The sequence below is a fragment of the Pseudophryne corroboree genome, chromosome 9 (assembly GCF_028390025.1).
Source record: "Pseudophryne corroboree isolate aPseCor3 chromosome 9, aPseCor3.hap2, whole genome shotgun sequence".
Lineage (NCBI taxonomy): Eukaryota > Metazoa > Chordata > Amphibia > Anura > Myobatrachidae > Pseudophryne > Pseudophryne corroboree.
The window spans coordinates 333,572,038-333,588,836 of NC_086452.1; the positions used below are offsets into that span (position 1 = coordinate 333,572,038).

Here is a 16,799-nt window from a genome sequence, read left to right on the forward strand (position 1 = left end):
GTGCTGCATAGTCAGCCCCCGTTGTGCCTCCAGTGGCACCGTGGGATCTCAACGTGGTGTTGGATTTCCTGAAGTCGCATTGGGTTGAGCCACTTAAATCCGTGGAGCTAAAATACCTCACGTGGAAAGTGGTCATGCTGTTGGCCTTGGCGTCGGCCAGGCGTGTATCAGAATTGGCGGCTTTATCATGCAAAAGCCCTTATCTGATTTTTTTATATGGATAGGGCGGAATTGAGGACTCATTCCCAATTCCTTCCTAAGGTGGTATCAGTGTTTCATGTGAACCAACCTATTGTGGTGCCTGCGGCTACTTGGGACTTGGAGGATTCCAAGTTACTGGACGTAGTCAGGGCCCTGAAAAATATATGTTTCCAGGCGGCTGGAGTCAGGAAAACTGACTCGCTATTTATCCTATATGTACCCAACAAGCTGGGTGCTCCTGCTTCTAAGCAGACTATTGCTCGCTGGATCGGTAGCATGATTCAACTTGCACATTCTGCGGCTGGACTGCCGCACCCTAAATCTGTAAAAGCCCATTCCACGAGGAAAGGGGCTCTTCTTGGGCGGCTGCCCGAGGGGTCTCGGCTTTACAATTTTGCCGAGCTGTTACTTGGTCGGGTTCAAACACTTTTGCAAGAGTCTACAAGTTTGATACCCTGGCTGAGGAGGACCTAGAGTTTGCTCATTCGGTGCTGCAGAGTCATCCGCACTCTCCCGCCCGTTTGGGAGCTTTGGTATAATCCCCATGGTCCTTACGGAGTCCCAGCATCCACTTAGGACGTCAGAGAAAATAAGATTTTACTCACCGGTAAATCTATTTCTCGTAGTCCGTAGTGGATGCTGGGAGCCCATCCCAAGTGCGGATTTTCTGCAATACTTGTATATAGTTATTGCCTAACTAAAGGGTTATTGTTGAGCCATCTGTTGAGAGGCTCAGTTATATTTCATACTGTTAACTGGGTATAGTATCACAATTTATACGGTGTGATTGGTGTGGCTGGTATGAGTCTTACCCGGGATTCAAAATCCTTTCCTTATTGTGTCAGCTCTTCCGGGCACAGTATCCTAACTGAGGTCTGGAGGAGGGTCATAGAGGGAGGAGCCAGTGCACACCAGGTAGTCCTAAAGCTTTCTTTAGTTGTGCCCAGTCTCCTGCGGAGCCACTATTCCCCATGGTCCTTACGGAGTCCCAGCATCCACTACGGACTACGAGAAATAGATTTACCGGTGAGTAAAATCTTATTTTTTACACTGCAATTTAGATTTCAGTTTCAACACACCACACCCAAATCTAACTCTCTCTACACATGTTATATCTGTCCCCGCTGCAGTGCACATGGTTTTGCCCAACTGCTAACAAATTTGCTGCTGCGATCAACTCTAAATTAGGCCCTTTATTCGAATACCCCTTGGCTTTGATCTTCCACAGACATTCATGGCCGGTGATGAAGTCTTTGTCTTGATCCAGAAACATATCTATAATGGAAGAAAAAGTGGTGCAAAAACGGTTATATATTTTCTGTTTCAAATTGGTTTTATTTAAGGTAACTGGTTATATGGTAAATGTTTAAATTTGGATAATATATGGTTTTAAAATAAAGTTGATTTTTGGAAATGGTTTCCTCATTACACAAATATCAATGGTGCAGCATTGGGGTACAGTGGCGGAGAAAACACATGGCCATTAGAGGGTTAATAGGACTTTGGGGCCACAGAAACACAAGGTGCAGCATTGAGGTACAGTGATGGAGAAAACATGGCCATTAGGGGGTTTTAAAATGACTTTGTCCCATAGAAATGAATAAAATGTGAACAATAATTTAGAATACATTGGTGGACAGTGTGATTGCATTGGTGGACAGTGTGATTGCATTGGTGGACAGTGTGATTACATTGGTGGACAGTGTGCCAGGTGGACAGTGATATTGGTGAAAAGTGTGGATTAAATGCATACTTGGGGCAAAGATCAAATCGGATATATCTGAGCTCTTCTGCTGCGTCGTTGCTGCTGCTGATGGGAGTGACCTGAGAATGCCAGTCAAACTTCCTACGTTATATTGCATGAGATATAGCGTAGGCACAAAAAACACACCTTTTTCGATACGATTCCATGCAATTACGATATATCATGAGTGCATCCGATATATCGGACCGAAAGGTCGAAATCGGGCATTATCGTTCTAGTCTATGGGGCTCTTTACTCTCTCTGCAGATGTAATATCTGCCCCACCTGCAGTGCACTGGTTTCTCCCTTTAGAGAAAGATTATGCTGCTGCGATTCGGTCTGAATTAGGCCCTGAGTGCGGTGAGCTGCCTGTCATATGGGGGTGGGGCCATATGACAACACACAAAACAGTCTCCACAGACACGTCGGCCTTCCAGGAATCTTCCTGGTGAGCCCTATGGCCAATCCGTCCATGGGTCAGACTGGCCTTCAAAGTGCTTTAACCATTTTATTTAAATGTCTAGCTATATCTGCCAAGGGAAAGACCTTCGGGTACTATGGAATGTGATGCATCACCATGGTGCCTGGACATCCCATATCTGGAGAAGTATTTTAGAGAGTTGCTCACAATCCTCAAATGGTGACGTTGCAGAAGGCAGATAATGATATACAGAGACCTACGTATGTTGCTTTATCTGTATCCATACATTCCATATCCGCAGATTATACCACAGCTAGGCACCCTGTGGCACAGCAGAAGTTGTGAAACTATACATCCCAGCATGCCTTGTCATAGTTTGCTTTTAGCGCATGCTGGGATTTTCTAGTTCCACAGCATCTCAGTGGGATGGCATGGGTTGCCTACCCTTGGATTATACTTTTCTCACTGTCCTTTTGCATCCTGAAGGCCTGGCACAGTATTAAGATTGCCTAATACTTACTATCCTTTGTTAGAAAGCTGACTTCTGTTTGGTATAAGTTTTCACCAACCACTATGTCTATGATCAGAAGAAAATAAATGTGTATTTAATAATAAATGTACTTCTACACTGTGCTAACTAGTAGTTATAGGAACTTTGATGTGTTTGTCTTTTATTATATTGTGTGCCTAAAACCTGAAAATTAACTTGTCACACATGTTTCTGGGGGAAAGAGATTTCTGATACACAGTACACTTGTGATTAAGGCTGGGTACACACTTGACGATGCGCATAAGATGCAACATCGTCAAGGCAAACGATATGGGACATACACACTGAACGGTATAATCACCGATATCGTCAGTGACTGCATCCACCCACATCCAGGTGTGTGCAGTCTTGTCCAATATCTTTAGATTTGAAGGCTGGAACTAAAGATATTGGACATTGTTGTAGACCCGCGGGACAGTACATCGATATATAGTACATACACACTGGATGATGGGAATGATATATCGTTCCATCTGCCGGTTCAGACGATATATCTGTTGCATATCGTCAAGTGTGTAACCTGCCTTAGACTTTCCTTGTTTTGAATCTTACAGAGAAAGCTACAGATGGGTCCCTGCGTTCTGAAGATTGGGCTCTGAACATGGAAATCTGTGATATTATCAATGAGACAGAAGAAGGGTAATTATCACAAACACTGAAGTTGTATGTATGTATGTTACTTTCTCACATTCACCGTTCTTAAATGTCTCAAATTCTCCTCTCCTTCTGCAGCCCTAGAGATGCGATAAGAGCTCTGAAAAAGAGGATTGTGGGAAATAAGAACTTCCAAGAGGTGATGCTTGCCCTAACGGTGAGTAAGCAGGAGAGACTATATACATGTGTGTGACTTGCAATATTTGAGGAATGATTTTGCATTGATAAAACAATGTTGTTTTCAGGATAAGTATGCAGTGCTAAATGATCTATGCCTGATATTTGTAATCTGGTTTACAAGTTGAAAAAAAAATATGCGTAATTTCTTGTTTACAAACGTGAATGAATGAGAGGACTGTACATAATATTTGCTGTTAACTACTGTTTTAGGCCCTACACACTGGCCGATTTTTTGAAAGATATGAACGATCTCGTTCATAAATGAACGAGAACTTGTTCATATCTTTCAGTGTGGAGACTCCAGCGATGAACGATGCGCGGCCCCGCGCTCGTTCATCGCTGGTCTCCCGTCGGCTGTGCATGCAGGCCAATATGGACGATCTCGTCCATATTTGCCTGCACTTCAATGCAGCCGCGTGACGGGGGGAGTGAAGAAACTTCACTCCCCCCGTCACTGCCCCCCCCGCCGCCGGGTCGCTCGTCGGCCGTATCCGCCGTCGGGCAGCTCGGCGGCGGGTCGGCCAGTGAGTAGGGCCCCTTTGACTTGGAATCAATGTGCAATGACTTTGCCTAACCAAAGTTATATTAAAGGGGTTTCCATTTAAGATATCCCCTGTATTATAGCCCTGTCCAGTAATAGTTCCCGCCCAGCATTGCTCTATTTAGCAGTGTCTTGGCACTAGCATATAACGAGGACATCTAATGATACAGTAGGAAAAATATGACCCAGCAGTGCTAATACATCTCTACAACCCAGTTCCACGTTGCCAACTAGCAATCCTTCACGGAATTAGCAAAAAACAAATTGTCAAAAATCCCTGACTCGCCAATACGAATAGTTTTTTTGGTCAGAATCGGCTAAATCAAGGATGGATTTCCAACATGTTGGATTTCCCAAATTCCCGGACCCACGCATCAGGAGAATGGGGAATTACCGCAGTTCTCCTCTAATGTATGGGTCCCTTTAGTTTTTCAGTTAGAGCCAATGTCTCCTGATAGTGAGAATCTAGCAGCAGTAGAGGTGATCTGTAAGGGCAGTAACACACGCGGCGGTTTCTCCCGGATGGCAAAAAGCCGGACAAACTTTGTCCGGCTTTTTGCCATCCTGTAGAGTCTTTCACACACAACGGCTTTAAGCTATGTGTGATGCTGTGCGCATGCGCAGCAGCAGACACGGCTTGGAAAAAAACCGTGGTGTGTGAAAGCTCCCCTTCACACACACGGTCCACTGCCTTCAAAGACGGCACGGCAGCCGGACCTTCCAGGCCGGGGCCGCGCAGTGTGAAAGGCCCCTACACCTTACACTGATAACTACAATACCAGCACGGGAAAAAGCCATCCGGCTTTTTCCCGGCCGGTAAAAGCCGGCGCGTGTGTTTCAGCCCTATGGGTCCCAGCTATATGCCAGTTCTAGGGTACTATAATTGGGAGGGGTATGGTAACGAGACTAATCAAAGTGTAAAATCTCTTTTAATAAGGCACACAGCTGTAGGCCTCCTCACACAAAATTGTCCCAATCATGTTTATATTCTTTTGAGGCCAGAGCGTAATAAAAAGAATGAATTCTTCCTAGCAGAGTAAAATTGGTGAATAGCACTGTGTATCCTCTTCCCAGGAAAATAATGCATTCAGTATAATAAAGTTAGTGTATCATTTATTGGGTAGGGAGATTATGTAATCATTGTACTTGGAATTTAGGAATACGGTGATACCAACTAATTAGTCTTAACAGGTCAATCTTATCTGATCTCCTATCCATAAGTATTTTATTCCAGAGTGCGGTGGAACCCCTGTCTTTTCCTGGAGTCAGCACTGTAATGTGCTCTCACATTGTAATGTAAATACTGAAATGGTTTTCGGAAAGATTGCGCAGTGCCTTCTTAAGTCACACTTTTAAGGCTGTTGCAGGCAAATAAAAAGACAGCACAACATGAATAGTAACCATGATTTTCAGTATTTCTAGCTGTAAAACTTACCTTGCAAGGTGTGTATTTGTAAAATAACTAGAGTTTTGCACGTACTTGGAGTTGTCAGTCTTTGGGTCTTGTCCTGTTCTTTTAATGAGCCCCATATTGCGACACACACAACACCCCCCCTCCCCCCACACACACACACAGCATTGATGTGACATTGTAGTAAAACAGTCCCATTGTCCCCTGGCTCTTGTCAATAATTAAAGTCATAAAGTGAACAGTATTTCTCTAATGTCCTAGTGGGTACTGGAGAATGTACTTTAGTACCGTGGGGTATAGATCGGGTCCACTGGAGCCTGGCACTTTAAGAAACCTTTAGTGTGTGCTGGCTCCTCCCCTCTATGCCCCTCCTACCAGACTCAGTTTAGAAAATGTGCCCAAGGAGCTGGGTACATTCCTCTGGAGCTCTAGAGTTTTCTTCAAATCTTTATTTTAGTTTGTTATTTTCAGGTAGTACTCAGTGGCGTAACTAGGGCCCCGCAGCCACTGTGGTCGCTTGGAAGCGCAGGGCTGCGGGGGCGGCGCCGCCGCCACTGATTGCTGCTGTTTTGGGAAGGACACGGAGGGCACAGCGAACGTCTCTCCTGTGTGCTCTGATTGGCTCACGAACCGGCACCTCATTTTACAGACACGCAGCTGGAGTCACAGGAGGGATACACAGGAGAGGCGCGCACTGTGCCCTCCGGCTCCTTCCCAAAACGAACAGCAGCGGGGGAGCCCGGGGACTCGGGAGGGTGTGTACCTGGTACTGGGGGTATATGTGTACCTGGTACTGGGGGGGCATATTTGGCACTGGGGGTATATGTGTAGTGGCACTGGGGGACATATGTGTATCTGGCACTGTGGGGGTATATGTGGCACTGGGGGCATATGTGGCAGTGGGAGCACAGCCCTAGCAATAAGCATTACCCCCTGGTTACAAGCGCAACACCCAGATCATGAAATCCCTGGCAACAAGCATTACCCCCTAGCAACAAGCGTGACACCCAGTGCATGAAACCCCTGGCAACGAATATTACCCCCTGGCAACAAGCTTGAAACCCAGCACATGATACCTCTGGCAACAAGCATAACACCTACCGCTTGAAACCCCTGGCAACGAGCATGACACCCTGAGCATGAAAACCCCTGACACTGTGCATGAAACCCCTGGCAACGAGCAGGTCATTTAAAAATAATTAGAAGCCTTACTATAGGGCTTAATGTGTTATGGGCATTGCGGTGTGTGGCATAATGTATCACGGACATTGCGTGTGTGTCATAATGTGTCACTGGCCTTACGGCGTGTGGCATACTATATCACGGGCATTGTGGTATAATGTATCAGGGGCATTGCAGTGTGTAGCATAATGTATAACGGGCATTGCGATGCGTGTCATAATGTGTCAGGCATTACGGTGTGTGGCATAATGTATCGGGAGCATTATGGTGTGTGGCATATTGTGTCATGGGCATTATTGTGTGTGGCATAATGTCTAAGGGCCATTGCAGTATGTGCCATAATGTACACTGGGCATTACTATAAGGAGGAAAAATGACAAATAATGTAAGGGGCATGAATCAGGATTATTATTTTTTTGTGTGGTGGCCAACGTCTGGGCGTGCAGGTTGCAAAACTGGGGTATAAGGTAGTCTTTTCCTGCAATGCCACGCCCCTTTATGCAAAGCCACGCCCATTTCAGCAAGGCCACTGCCCTTTTTTGTGGCGCGCGCAGATTCATCACTTTACTAGTGCCACTTATGGGGTGGGGTGCGCCAGAGAATGTTTTGGCTTGAGGGAGAAACATTTCTAGTTACGCCACTGGTAGTACTGGTTGGCAACCAGTCTACCTGCATCGTGGGACTTAGGGGGGGGGGGGGGGGGGGGGGAGAACTGAACCAACATCCTGAGGGGTTAATGGTACGTAATCCCAGCTGACAGGACATTAAGCTCCTGAGGCACCGTTTCACACAGCACACTGTGTGTAACACGTTGGCAGCTAGCCGCCACCTCCTAACAGATGCCGAAGAGACGCAGGTGCGGTGAGTGTTAACACCGGGGTCCCGATTAGTGGGTCCCCGGTGACTATTGGCGGCATGACAGATGTGGGGTCATGGGCCACGAGCTGCGATGCCCGACGCGGACTACACTGGCTGAAAGGGGTTGTTATACTTCCACTAGGGGTGCACAGCATCTAATATTGCGCTGCTTCACTGATAATGCCAGTATAATTGTAGACGGGACCGTGCCATTAAGGGGGCGGGGCTTCCCGAAGAGTGGGACCAGAGGCGGGAAAGGTGCCATTTCCTGCTGCTGCGGATCAACAAGGCTGCATACACGCTGCTCCTCCACACAAACCCGGCTGCACAGACTACTGTACTGGTACCAGGGGGTTCATAGGAAAGGGGGGAGCATATCAACGTTAGCGCCGCTGCTCCAAAGCAAAAGTAATCAGAGTTTACACAGAAGAGTACTGCTTTGCTGTGTATGGTGTGCTGGTCTCCACTCTCTCTGTGTCCCTCCAGGGGCTGTGTGTGTGTGTGTGTGTGTGTGTGTGTGTGTGTGTGTGTGTGTGTGTGTGTGTGTGTGTTTTCACTTTGTGTTTATCACTACACTGTATGTTGTTTTCACTCTGTGTGCAAAATGTCTGCCGATAAGGCTATGTGTACTTTTTGTACCTTTACATCTTCCTCTGAGGGATCGTCTCAGGGTATTAGTACGCAGGCACCTGACTGGTTGGAATCATTTAAAGGCATGATTCATAATATAAATACAGAACTAGCTGCAGCTAGGGAAGAACGACAGGTACTAAAACAATCTGTCGATAATATGGCTAAGGCTGCAGTTCGCAGACATGCTCCTTAGCCCCCTCTGTTGGTGTTACGTAAAAGTTCACTTCCACAGGTACTCCAGTCTGATTCTGATTCTGAACTACCAGACTTAGATGAAACAGAAGTTTATATAGAGGAGGACAGCTATCTGTCCCCGGGGGTGGAAGCTTGCTATTAAGGAGGTTCTTAACCTACCCGATAAGGCAGCAGAACCAGTAGAGGAATTGTATTTTAATGTAAAACCTAAATCCTCAGCCACTTTTACTATATCTGAGTAATTAAACTCCCTGGCCAAGGAGGCGTGGGTCAATCCTGATAGGAAATTCAAAACTCCTCAGAAGTTATCATCTTTTCCCTTCCCTGCTTAAGATGGGAAAACCCCCCATCAGTTGATACTTGTGTCCAGGCTGTCACGTAAGGCTGACTGTAAGATTAAGACCACTCTCAATGCACTATATACGGCGGCGGGCGTGGCTCAGCATCCCACTAGAGTTTGTGGTTGGATTTCAAGGGCAGTGGACAAATGGTCTGATGATATAATAAATGGTTTTAACTCCCTGCCTCAGGAGGAAATCATTATGCTGCTGCAGCATATCCAGGATGCTGCACACTTTATGAGCGAGGCTGTTAAGGAATTATGTCCGATTAATGGACGTACCACTGCTATGGCGGTCTCGGCACGCAGAGCCCTGTGGCTGTGGGTCGAGATCGCAGCCACAGCGGATGCTGATTCCAAAAGGGTGTGGAGAATCTTCCCTTTACAGGAAATGCACTATTTGGTGAAGAGTTGAACAAGTGGATCTCTCAGGCGACGGCGTGTAAGTCTATCTATCTGCTGTTGGCTGCTCCACCTGCTAGATGTCCCTACTTGGGGCCTTCTTTGCAGTCCTTTTGTGTGGCAAGGTTCAGAGGCAGAGGCCGAGGGGCCTCCAACGCTGTTAGAGGATCTCGCGGTAAGTCCCGGAAACCAGCAGCTGCTGCATCCCTGGACCAGACCTCCGGATCCTCTGCCATGAAGCCCTCCTCGTGACGGTTGGCCCCAGCAGCAAGGCGACTTTCAGGTAGGTGCTCGCCTTCAACACTTTACCTATGTATGGGCGGAGTCCTTCCGGGATCCTTGGGTGAGGTTCCTCATCTCCCAAGGATACCGGCTGGAATTTCAATTGCTTCCTCCGCACAGATTCTTCAGGTCGGGCTTGCCAGCTTCACCCATAGCAAGAGTTACCTTGCAGGAGGCCATTCAAAAGCTTTTACAAACAGGAGTTGTGGTTCCAGTGCCTCCTTCATACCAAAACCGGACGGTTCGGTGCGGCCCATCTTGAATCTGAATGCTTTAAACCCTTATCTGCGGGTATTCAAATTCAAGGTGGAATCCCTGCGGGCAGTGGTGTCCGGTCTGGAGGAAGGGGAGTTTGTAGTGCCCCTAGACATCAAGGATGCTTACCTGCACATCCCTATGTGGCCCCCTCATCAGGCTTACCTCAGGTTTGCCATCTTGGACAGGCACTTCCAGTTTCAGGCCTTACCCTTTGGTCTCTCCACAGCTCCAAGGTTGTTCACAAAGGTCATGGCGGAGATGATGCTGCAACTGCGCAAAATGGGAGTCAACATAGTACCCTATTTGAACGATCTCCTAATAAAAGTAATGTCCAGTGAACGTCTGCTACAAAGCATCGACCTGACGACTCCTCTGCTTACGGATCATGGGTGGATCTTGAATTTTCGGAAATCTCACCTGGAATCATCCCAACGAGTTCAGTTCCTGGGAATGATACTGGACACAGTGTCTCAGAAGGTGTTTCTTCCAATGGACAAGGCCTTGAGCATCCAGGCTATGGTCCGCTCAGTACTCCGGACCCGCAAGGTCTCAATTCACCTTTGCATTCGCTTGCTGGGCAAGATGGTGGCCTCATATAGTGCATACAGTACAGGAGATTTCATGCCCGTCCGTTTCAGCTGGATTTGCTGGATAAGTGGTCGGGGTCTCATCTGCACATGCATCAGAGTGTAACCCTATCACCCAGAGCTCTGATTTCCCTGTTGTGGTGGCTACAAATGCCTCACCTGGTGGTAGGCTGGAGTTTCAGTACCCAGTCTTGGATCTTACTGACAAAGGATACCAGCCTCAGGGGTTGGGGTGCTGTGACCTAAGGGGCCCAGTTCCAGGGGAAATGGTTGAATCAGGAATCTGCACTACCAATAAACGTCCTGTAAATCAGGGCGATTTACAATGCCCTTCTACAAGCTTCCGCTCTTCTCCAGGATCAAGCTAGAGCAGGAATGCGAGAAGTGTCAAAAATACTCCTCTGGGCGGAGGCCAACGCAAGGGCCACATCAGCCGTATTTATTCCAGAAGTGGACAACTGGGAGGCGGACTTCTTCAGCGGGCACAACCTCCATCCTAGGGAATGGGTCTTTCATCCTCTGGTGTTTCAACAATTGATTCACCGGTGGGGGGTGTCCACAGATAGGCCTGATGGCTTCTCATCTCAACAAGAAGCTATGCCGTTACAGTTCCAGAACGAGGGATGCGCAGGCTGTAGCAGTGGATGCGCTGACGATGCCAGGGACTTACCAGTTTGTTTACCTGTTTCCTCTAATCCCGTTCATTCCAAGAGTTCTAAAAAGACTCAAAAGGGAAAGCATTCAGGCAATTCTAATTGCCCCGGATTGGCCTCGGCGGGTCTGGTATGCAGACCTCCTGACCATGTCTCTGGAAGAACCCTGGCCTCTGCCGCTTCTAAAGGACCTTCTTCAGCAAGCACCATTCGTCTATCCAGACTTACAGCGGCTACGTTTGACGCCTTGGAGGGAGATTCTAGCCAGAAAAGGTCTTCCTTCAAGGGTTATTTCCACTATGGTAAAGGCCCAGAAAGTGGTTACGTCGAAACATTACCACCGTATTTGGAAAAAATATGTTTCTTGGTGTGAAGGTAGTAAGGATTTTCCCATGGAATTTCGACTTGGTCGTTTTCTACTATTCCTACACGCGTGTGTGGATATGGGTCTATGGTTAGGCTTCGTCAAAGTACAGATTTCAGCGCTTTCTATCTTCTTCCAGAAACAACTTGCGATGTTGCCTGAAGTACAGACATTCCTAAAAGGAGTTCTTCATATGCAACCGCCCTTCGTACCTCCCACAGCTCCGTGGGATCTCAATGTGGTTTTGTCCTTTCTTAAGTCGGACTGGTTTGAACCCTTACAAAGGGTGGAATTGTATCACAATCCTGACTAAAACCATATCATTTGGTGACTTACCTCTGCCATCAGTCATGTAACCTGCATGTTTTCTGCTGGCTAGGACAAGGAGCTCACCCGTATCATGAGTTCTCTGTGTACTGAGCTCAGTCTCTGCTAACGAGTTCATCTGTATTGATTAACGTCCTGTGTGAATTCCGAACTCTGCAAGTCTCTGCATGGTGTGCCTGCATAGCAATCATTGAGGATTCTCATGCTGTCCTATACTTCCGTGCCAGCATCCACAAGTCCAGTGGTTACCAGATATACCTTCCTGTGCTCTCAGGACCTGCAGCCATTATTGCCTGTCTATGCACACACCACACCGGAGTTCGCTCCAAAACCAGCTATGGACGTTGCCATGACCTTTCCTGGTCAGCTGACCTTCCAGGGTCCAATCCAGATTCACTTCCGCATCATGTGAGCCGCTCATCAACTCAGCTGTAAGTACTGGGTATAAGTTCCAGGTCTCAAGCACTAGCAAGTTTTCAGTACTTTGGGGTCTCTCAGCCTGGAGTGAGCTCCAGAATCTCCTGTTGGTAATACTCTGTGCAAGTTACAATCCCACCTGCACTGCCTGGCTCCCTGGATGATTTAAAGGGCCATCGCTGCCACTGTATCCTGGCATTGCCGGACTCGCTGGAAGTCCTCCAGTGATCCAGAGGGACTACCCAATATCCCCTGCAGCAATAGAGACTCTGCTGGTTCTTGCCAACTTCCAGTTAGTTAGTGCACCATAGTATCCAGAAAACCTGCCACTGCTGTCTACAACATTGCAGTATCCATTGTGCAGAACCACTGCATCACAGCTACTGGGAAACCAGCAGTGCCGACACAGCACTGCACCGCATATGGAATCCCAATTGCGCTATCTTAGTTGCCCAGCATCTGGAGACCCGTATTGCGGACGTCCTCAGCTTCTGCTACAAGCATTGCCGACATCCTCGGCTTTGTGTACAAGTATTGCTGACGTCCTCAGCTTCGCCTACAAGTATTGTCGACCACCTCAGCCTCATCTACAAGTATTGCTGATGCCCTCAGCTTCCTCTGCAGTCATTGCTGATGTTCTCAGCTACGTCTACAGTTACTGCTGATGCTCTCAGCTTCGCCTACAGTCATTGCTGTTGTCCTCAGCCTCGTCGACAGCTATCACACTGGTTCCAAGTGATCTGTGACTTTCCTGTATTGCTGATCCTCTCAGCAATCCGTCAACTCACCAGTCCTCACGTGACTCTCCATTTGGTGACAACCAAGCTACCCATTGCACTACCGGTGTTCTAGTACCCATAGCTGGTCACCTTTCCTCATAGCGTATACTGCCTGACTGCCACGTCTGGATGAGCAGATCATTCATAAAGCCAGCCCGATTCTGTCCACTGCGCTTAAGACCGAACCCAGTGTCCAGTACTAGTTCGGGTTCACAAACAATCTCAGCTGTGACAAGTTGAAGTTTCTCACTTGGAAGACTGTCATGTTGCTGGCGTTGGCATCTGCAAGACGTGTCTCTGAATTGGGGGCCTTATACTGTAAGAGCCCGTACTTGATATTTCATGAGGATAGGGCGGAACTCAGGATCGGCCTCAGTTTTTTCCGAAAATGGTGTCAACTTTTCATGTGAATCAACCTATTGTGGTTCCGGTGTTGGCCGACGCTTCAGTTGCCCCAGAGTCCTTGGACGTGGTGAGGGCTCTGAAGATTTTTGTCAAGAGGACTGCTCGTCATCAGAAATATGACTCGCTGTTTGTTCTTTATGATACCACGAAGATTGGTCATCCGGCTTCTAAGCAGTCCATTGCTCGTTGGCTCAGGCTGACCATTCAACAAGCCTATACTTCGGCGGCTCTGCCTTTGCCGATGTCTATTCAGGCCCACTCCACGAGATCAGCGGGTTCTTCCTGGGCGGCTGCCCGGGGTGTCTCGGCCTTACAGTTGTGCCGAGCAGCTACTTGGTCTGGTTCAAACACGTTTGTAAAGTTCTGTAGGTTCGACACCTTGGCCAGGGATGACCTTCAGTTTGGTCAGGCGGTTTTGCAGGGGTCTCAGCACTTTCCCGTCCATTGCTTTGGGACTTCCTCACGGTACTAAAATACATTCCCCAGTATCCACTATGACATTCGAGAAAATAGGAATTTAATACCTACCGGTAATTCCTTTTCTCGTAGTCCGTAGTGGATACTGTGCGCCCCCCTTAGTGCTTTGAATTCTGCTTACCTGGCGGAAGTGTTTCTGGTTGGTCCGTTGTTGCGGTTCCTTTTCCAGGTTGGGTTAGCTTTGCTATCCTTTTTTGTGGTTGGTGTTGCTATCCTCTGTTCCGGTTAGCACTCCTATTCTATTATGGTTGTGTATTGGCTCGTTGCTTCACCGCTGTTTCTATATGTGTATATGTTTCCTTCTTTCATGGTATGCCCGTCTCCTCGAGCACAGTTTTTCCTAGACTGAGACTGGTAGGAGGGGCATAGAGGGGAGGAGCCAGCACACACTAAAGATTTCTTAAAGTGCCAGGCTCCAGTGGACCCGATCTATACCCCACGGTACTAAAGCACATTCTCCAGTATCCACTACAGCCTATGAGAAAATAAATTTTTTTGAGAAAAACTGAAGTATTTAATCTAATGGAAGGTGCAGTTCTGGACTTTGCTGTAATATTAACAGCGCACATACTGAGAATTACCCATAGTCTGCGCCTTGTCTCTACTGAGAGCAGATTATAGGTGACAAACTTAATGTGCACTGCGCCCACAATTCAGGGGCATTGGTGCAAAATTAAGGCATTTTTCTATGTTTATCACGTTCAATTTATAATAATTACAGCAGACAACTAGACAGTGCAACTGGTTTTGTGGTTTTTAATATGTTTCTCAATAGCTATTCTATAAATCTGGATTGCTGCATCTACATTCTAGCTGTGTATCTGGATCATGCTCACCAATATATCTCCGCTGGAACAAACTGGGCTGTACACTATTTGGCAGACTGCTGTATGTAATAATGTTCACTAAAACATTGCCTGTTTAAAGTCATTTTATAATATAATTAATGTGTCTGTGGGGTCTATTTATTAAGTTGGTAAAGGGCCTAATTAAACTTCAGTTGCAAAATCGCATATCGGGCGATTATCGACAGACTGCACATGCGCTGCAAATGCACCGCGCATGCACAAAGGCTAATTTGTGATAGCAATTTAGTGAAAAGTGATCGCAATTTGACAGGTAGTGACCGTTTGTGGGTGTTTACATGGCATTTGTGGGGTGTGGTTGAAAAAACGTAGGCGTCTCATGGACGTTTTCAGGGCGTGTATTTCACGTCAGTTGCAATGGATTGCCACTAAAACCATGGCACCGGTGCGACTGCATTCTCATTATTTTGAGTAGTCCTGGGTCAACTGCAGTTGTCGATGGTACTCTATTTCTGCATATGCATTGCAATTTTGCATTTGTATCAGTGGGCGTCCGTTACGTTTCTGCGCGGCTCATCACATGCGATTTTTAGCAGAAGCAGGATTGAGAAAATTGCAATTTCGGTCACAATAGCGATCCAACCTGAATTATGCCCAAAATCCCTTTCTCTTGGAAAAGGGGCTTTTCTCAACTTTCTCAGTTCAGAACACGTTAACACTGGTGCAATAATAGATTTATCTAGTGCTGATTACCTTCATCCTCATAGATCACCGTGGGAAAGGAGGCTTACTGCTTTTCATCACTGGATGACGCCCCGCTGTAGCCATCTATAGGGAATTTGCAAACTTAGAGAGGTTTTGCAAGATCCCTTTCGGATCAAAGTTTAGTGTGCATCCTGCAGGAACACCTCTCTGGCTATTTTAAGGTAGCAGTGCAGAGGAGAATACTCTTAGCAGCAGGATTTTCTCTGGCGCTCCGAAAGGAGCTCCGTGTTATTGATTTGCGAAACTAAAATCTGTATTGCAGTAGTAATACATACTTCTAGTTACCCCAACTTTTTGATAAACAGAGCCTTATGTCTTATTGATTGTCTCTAGATGTGGCTGCAGAACTAACCTACTTACTTCATAAATCTGTCCCCCAGGCACTTGAAACTTGTGTGAAGAATTGTGGACACCGATTTCACGTTTTAGTAGCGAGCCAGGAATTTGTTGAAGGTGTGCTTGTAAAGACAATCCTCCCCAAAAACAATCCACCTGCCATAGTTCATGATAAAGTGCTCAATTTGATACAGGTAAGGATGTACATCATGTAGATATAGTTTGTTTTTTTACTAGGTTTCTGTGATTAGTAAGAGAAATCTGCAGTTTATGTGAAAATGTTACATACTGGGTTTGATTTCAGAGCTGGGAACAGTTCCACCAAGATCAGCACTCACAGTGCCCATGGCTATTGATAATACTCTATAGGCGCATTCACATTTTTAGAAATCAGTCACCTGCCAGTCAGGTAGATTTAGCTAAAACATCCAGTTCTCAGTAACCACACTTCCAATAGGGTTTAAATATTCTGATACATAGAAAAGAGGTCTCACTATTGTGACCTGATCACAGGGACCCATAATGCTGATCGTATCCTGCACTGTAGAAAAAAAAAATGTAGTGCAGGGTCCCCCATCTAACCCACCCTAGCATCTAGTGACATGGGGTACAATTGTTTGAAAGCGGAGAACCCCCACAGAAATGCTTGTCTGGTGATTGGTGTTATCACCAGACAATGATTCCCTACACACTGCCGAAAACTAGGTCCAGTGATGGTGAAGAGCTCTCCCATCCTGACTTCCATTAATTCAAGGTGTATCTGCATTCCTTCTAGAACGTAAGCTCTCATGAATAAGGCTCTCTCGCCTTTGATTTTTCTCTATATTATGTTATTTCTGGTTTGCCATTATGTATATTTATAAACATGTGAACCTGTCTGTAACAGTTTTGCTAATGTCATTTTTGTGTTATGTCACATCCCCTGTCTGTGCTGCCGTGAAACCCTTTTTGCAGCATCTAAATAAATTATAATAATATTAAGCCACAATATGCAAATGAAGAACAAATGGCATCAGCCGCTGGGAACTGTG

The 16,799-nt window shown here is 46.7% G+C and overlaps 1 protein-coding gene across 3 annotated transcripts in view; it reads left to right on the forward strand.

The window, feature by feature from the left end:
- Window positions 1-16,799, forward strand: part of TOM1 (target of myb1 membrane trafficking protein) — a 328,587-nt gene that overhangs the window by 138,106 nt on the left and 173,682 nt on the right. For all 3 annotated transcript variants that reach the window (XM_063940583.1, XM_063940581.1, XM_063940582.1), the window contains exons 2-4: window positions 3,471-3,555; window positions 3,649-3,727; window positions 15,813-15,962. In XM_063940583.1, coding sequence (XP_063796653.1) covers window positions 3,471-3,555; window positions 3,649-3,727; window positions 15,813-15,962 — 314 coding nt within the window. The remainder of the gene's footprint in view (window positions 1-3,470; window positions 3,556-3,648; window positions 3,728-15,812; window positions 15,963-16,799) is intronic.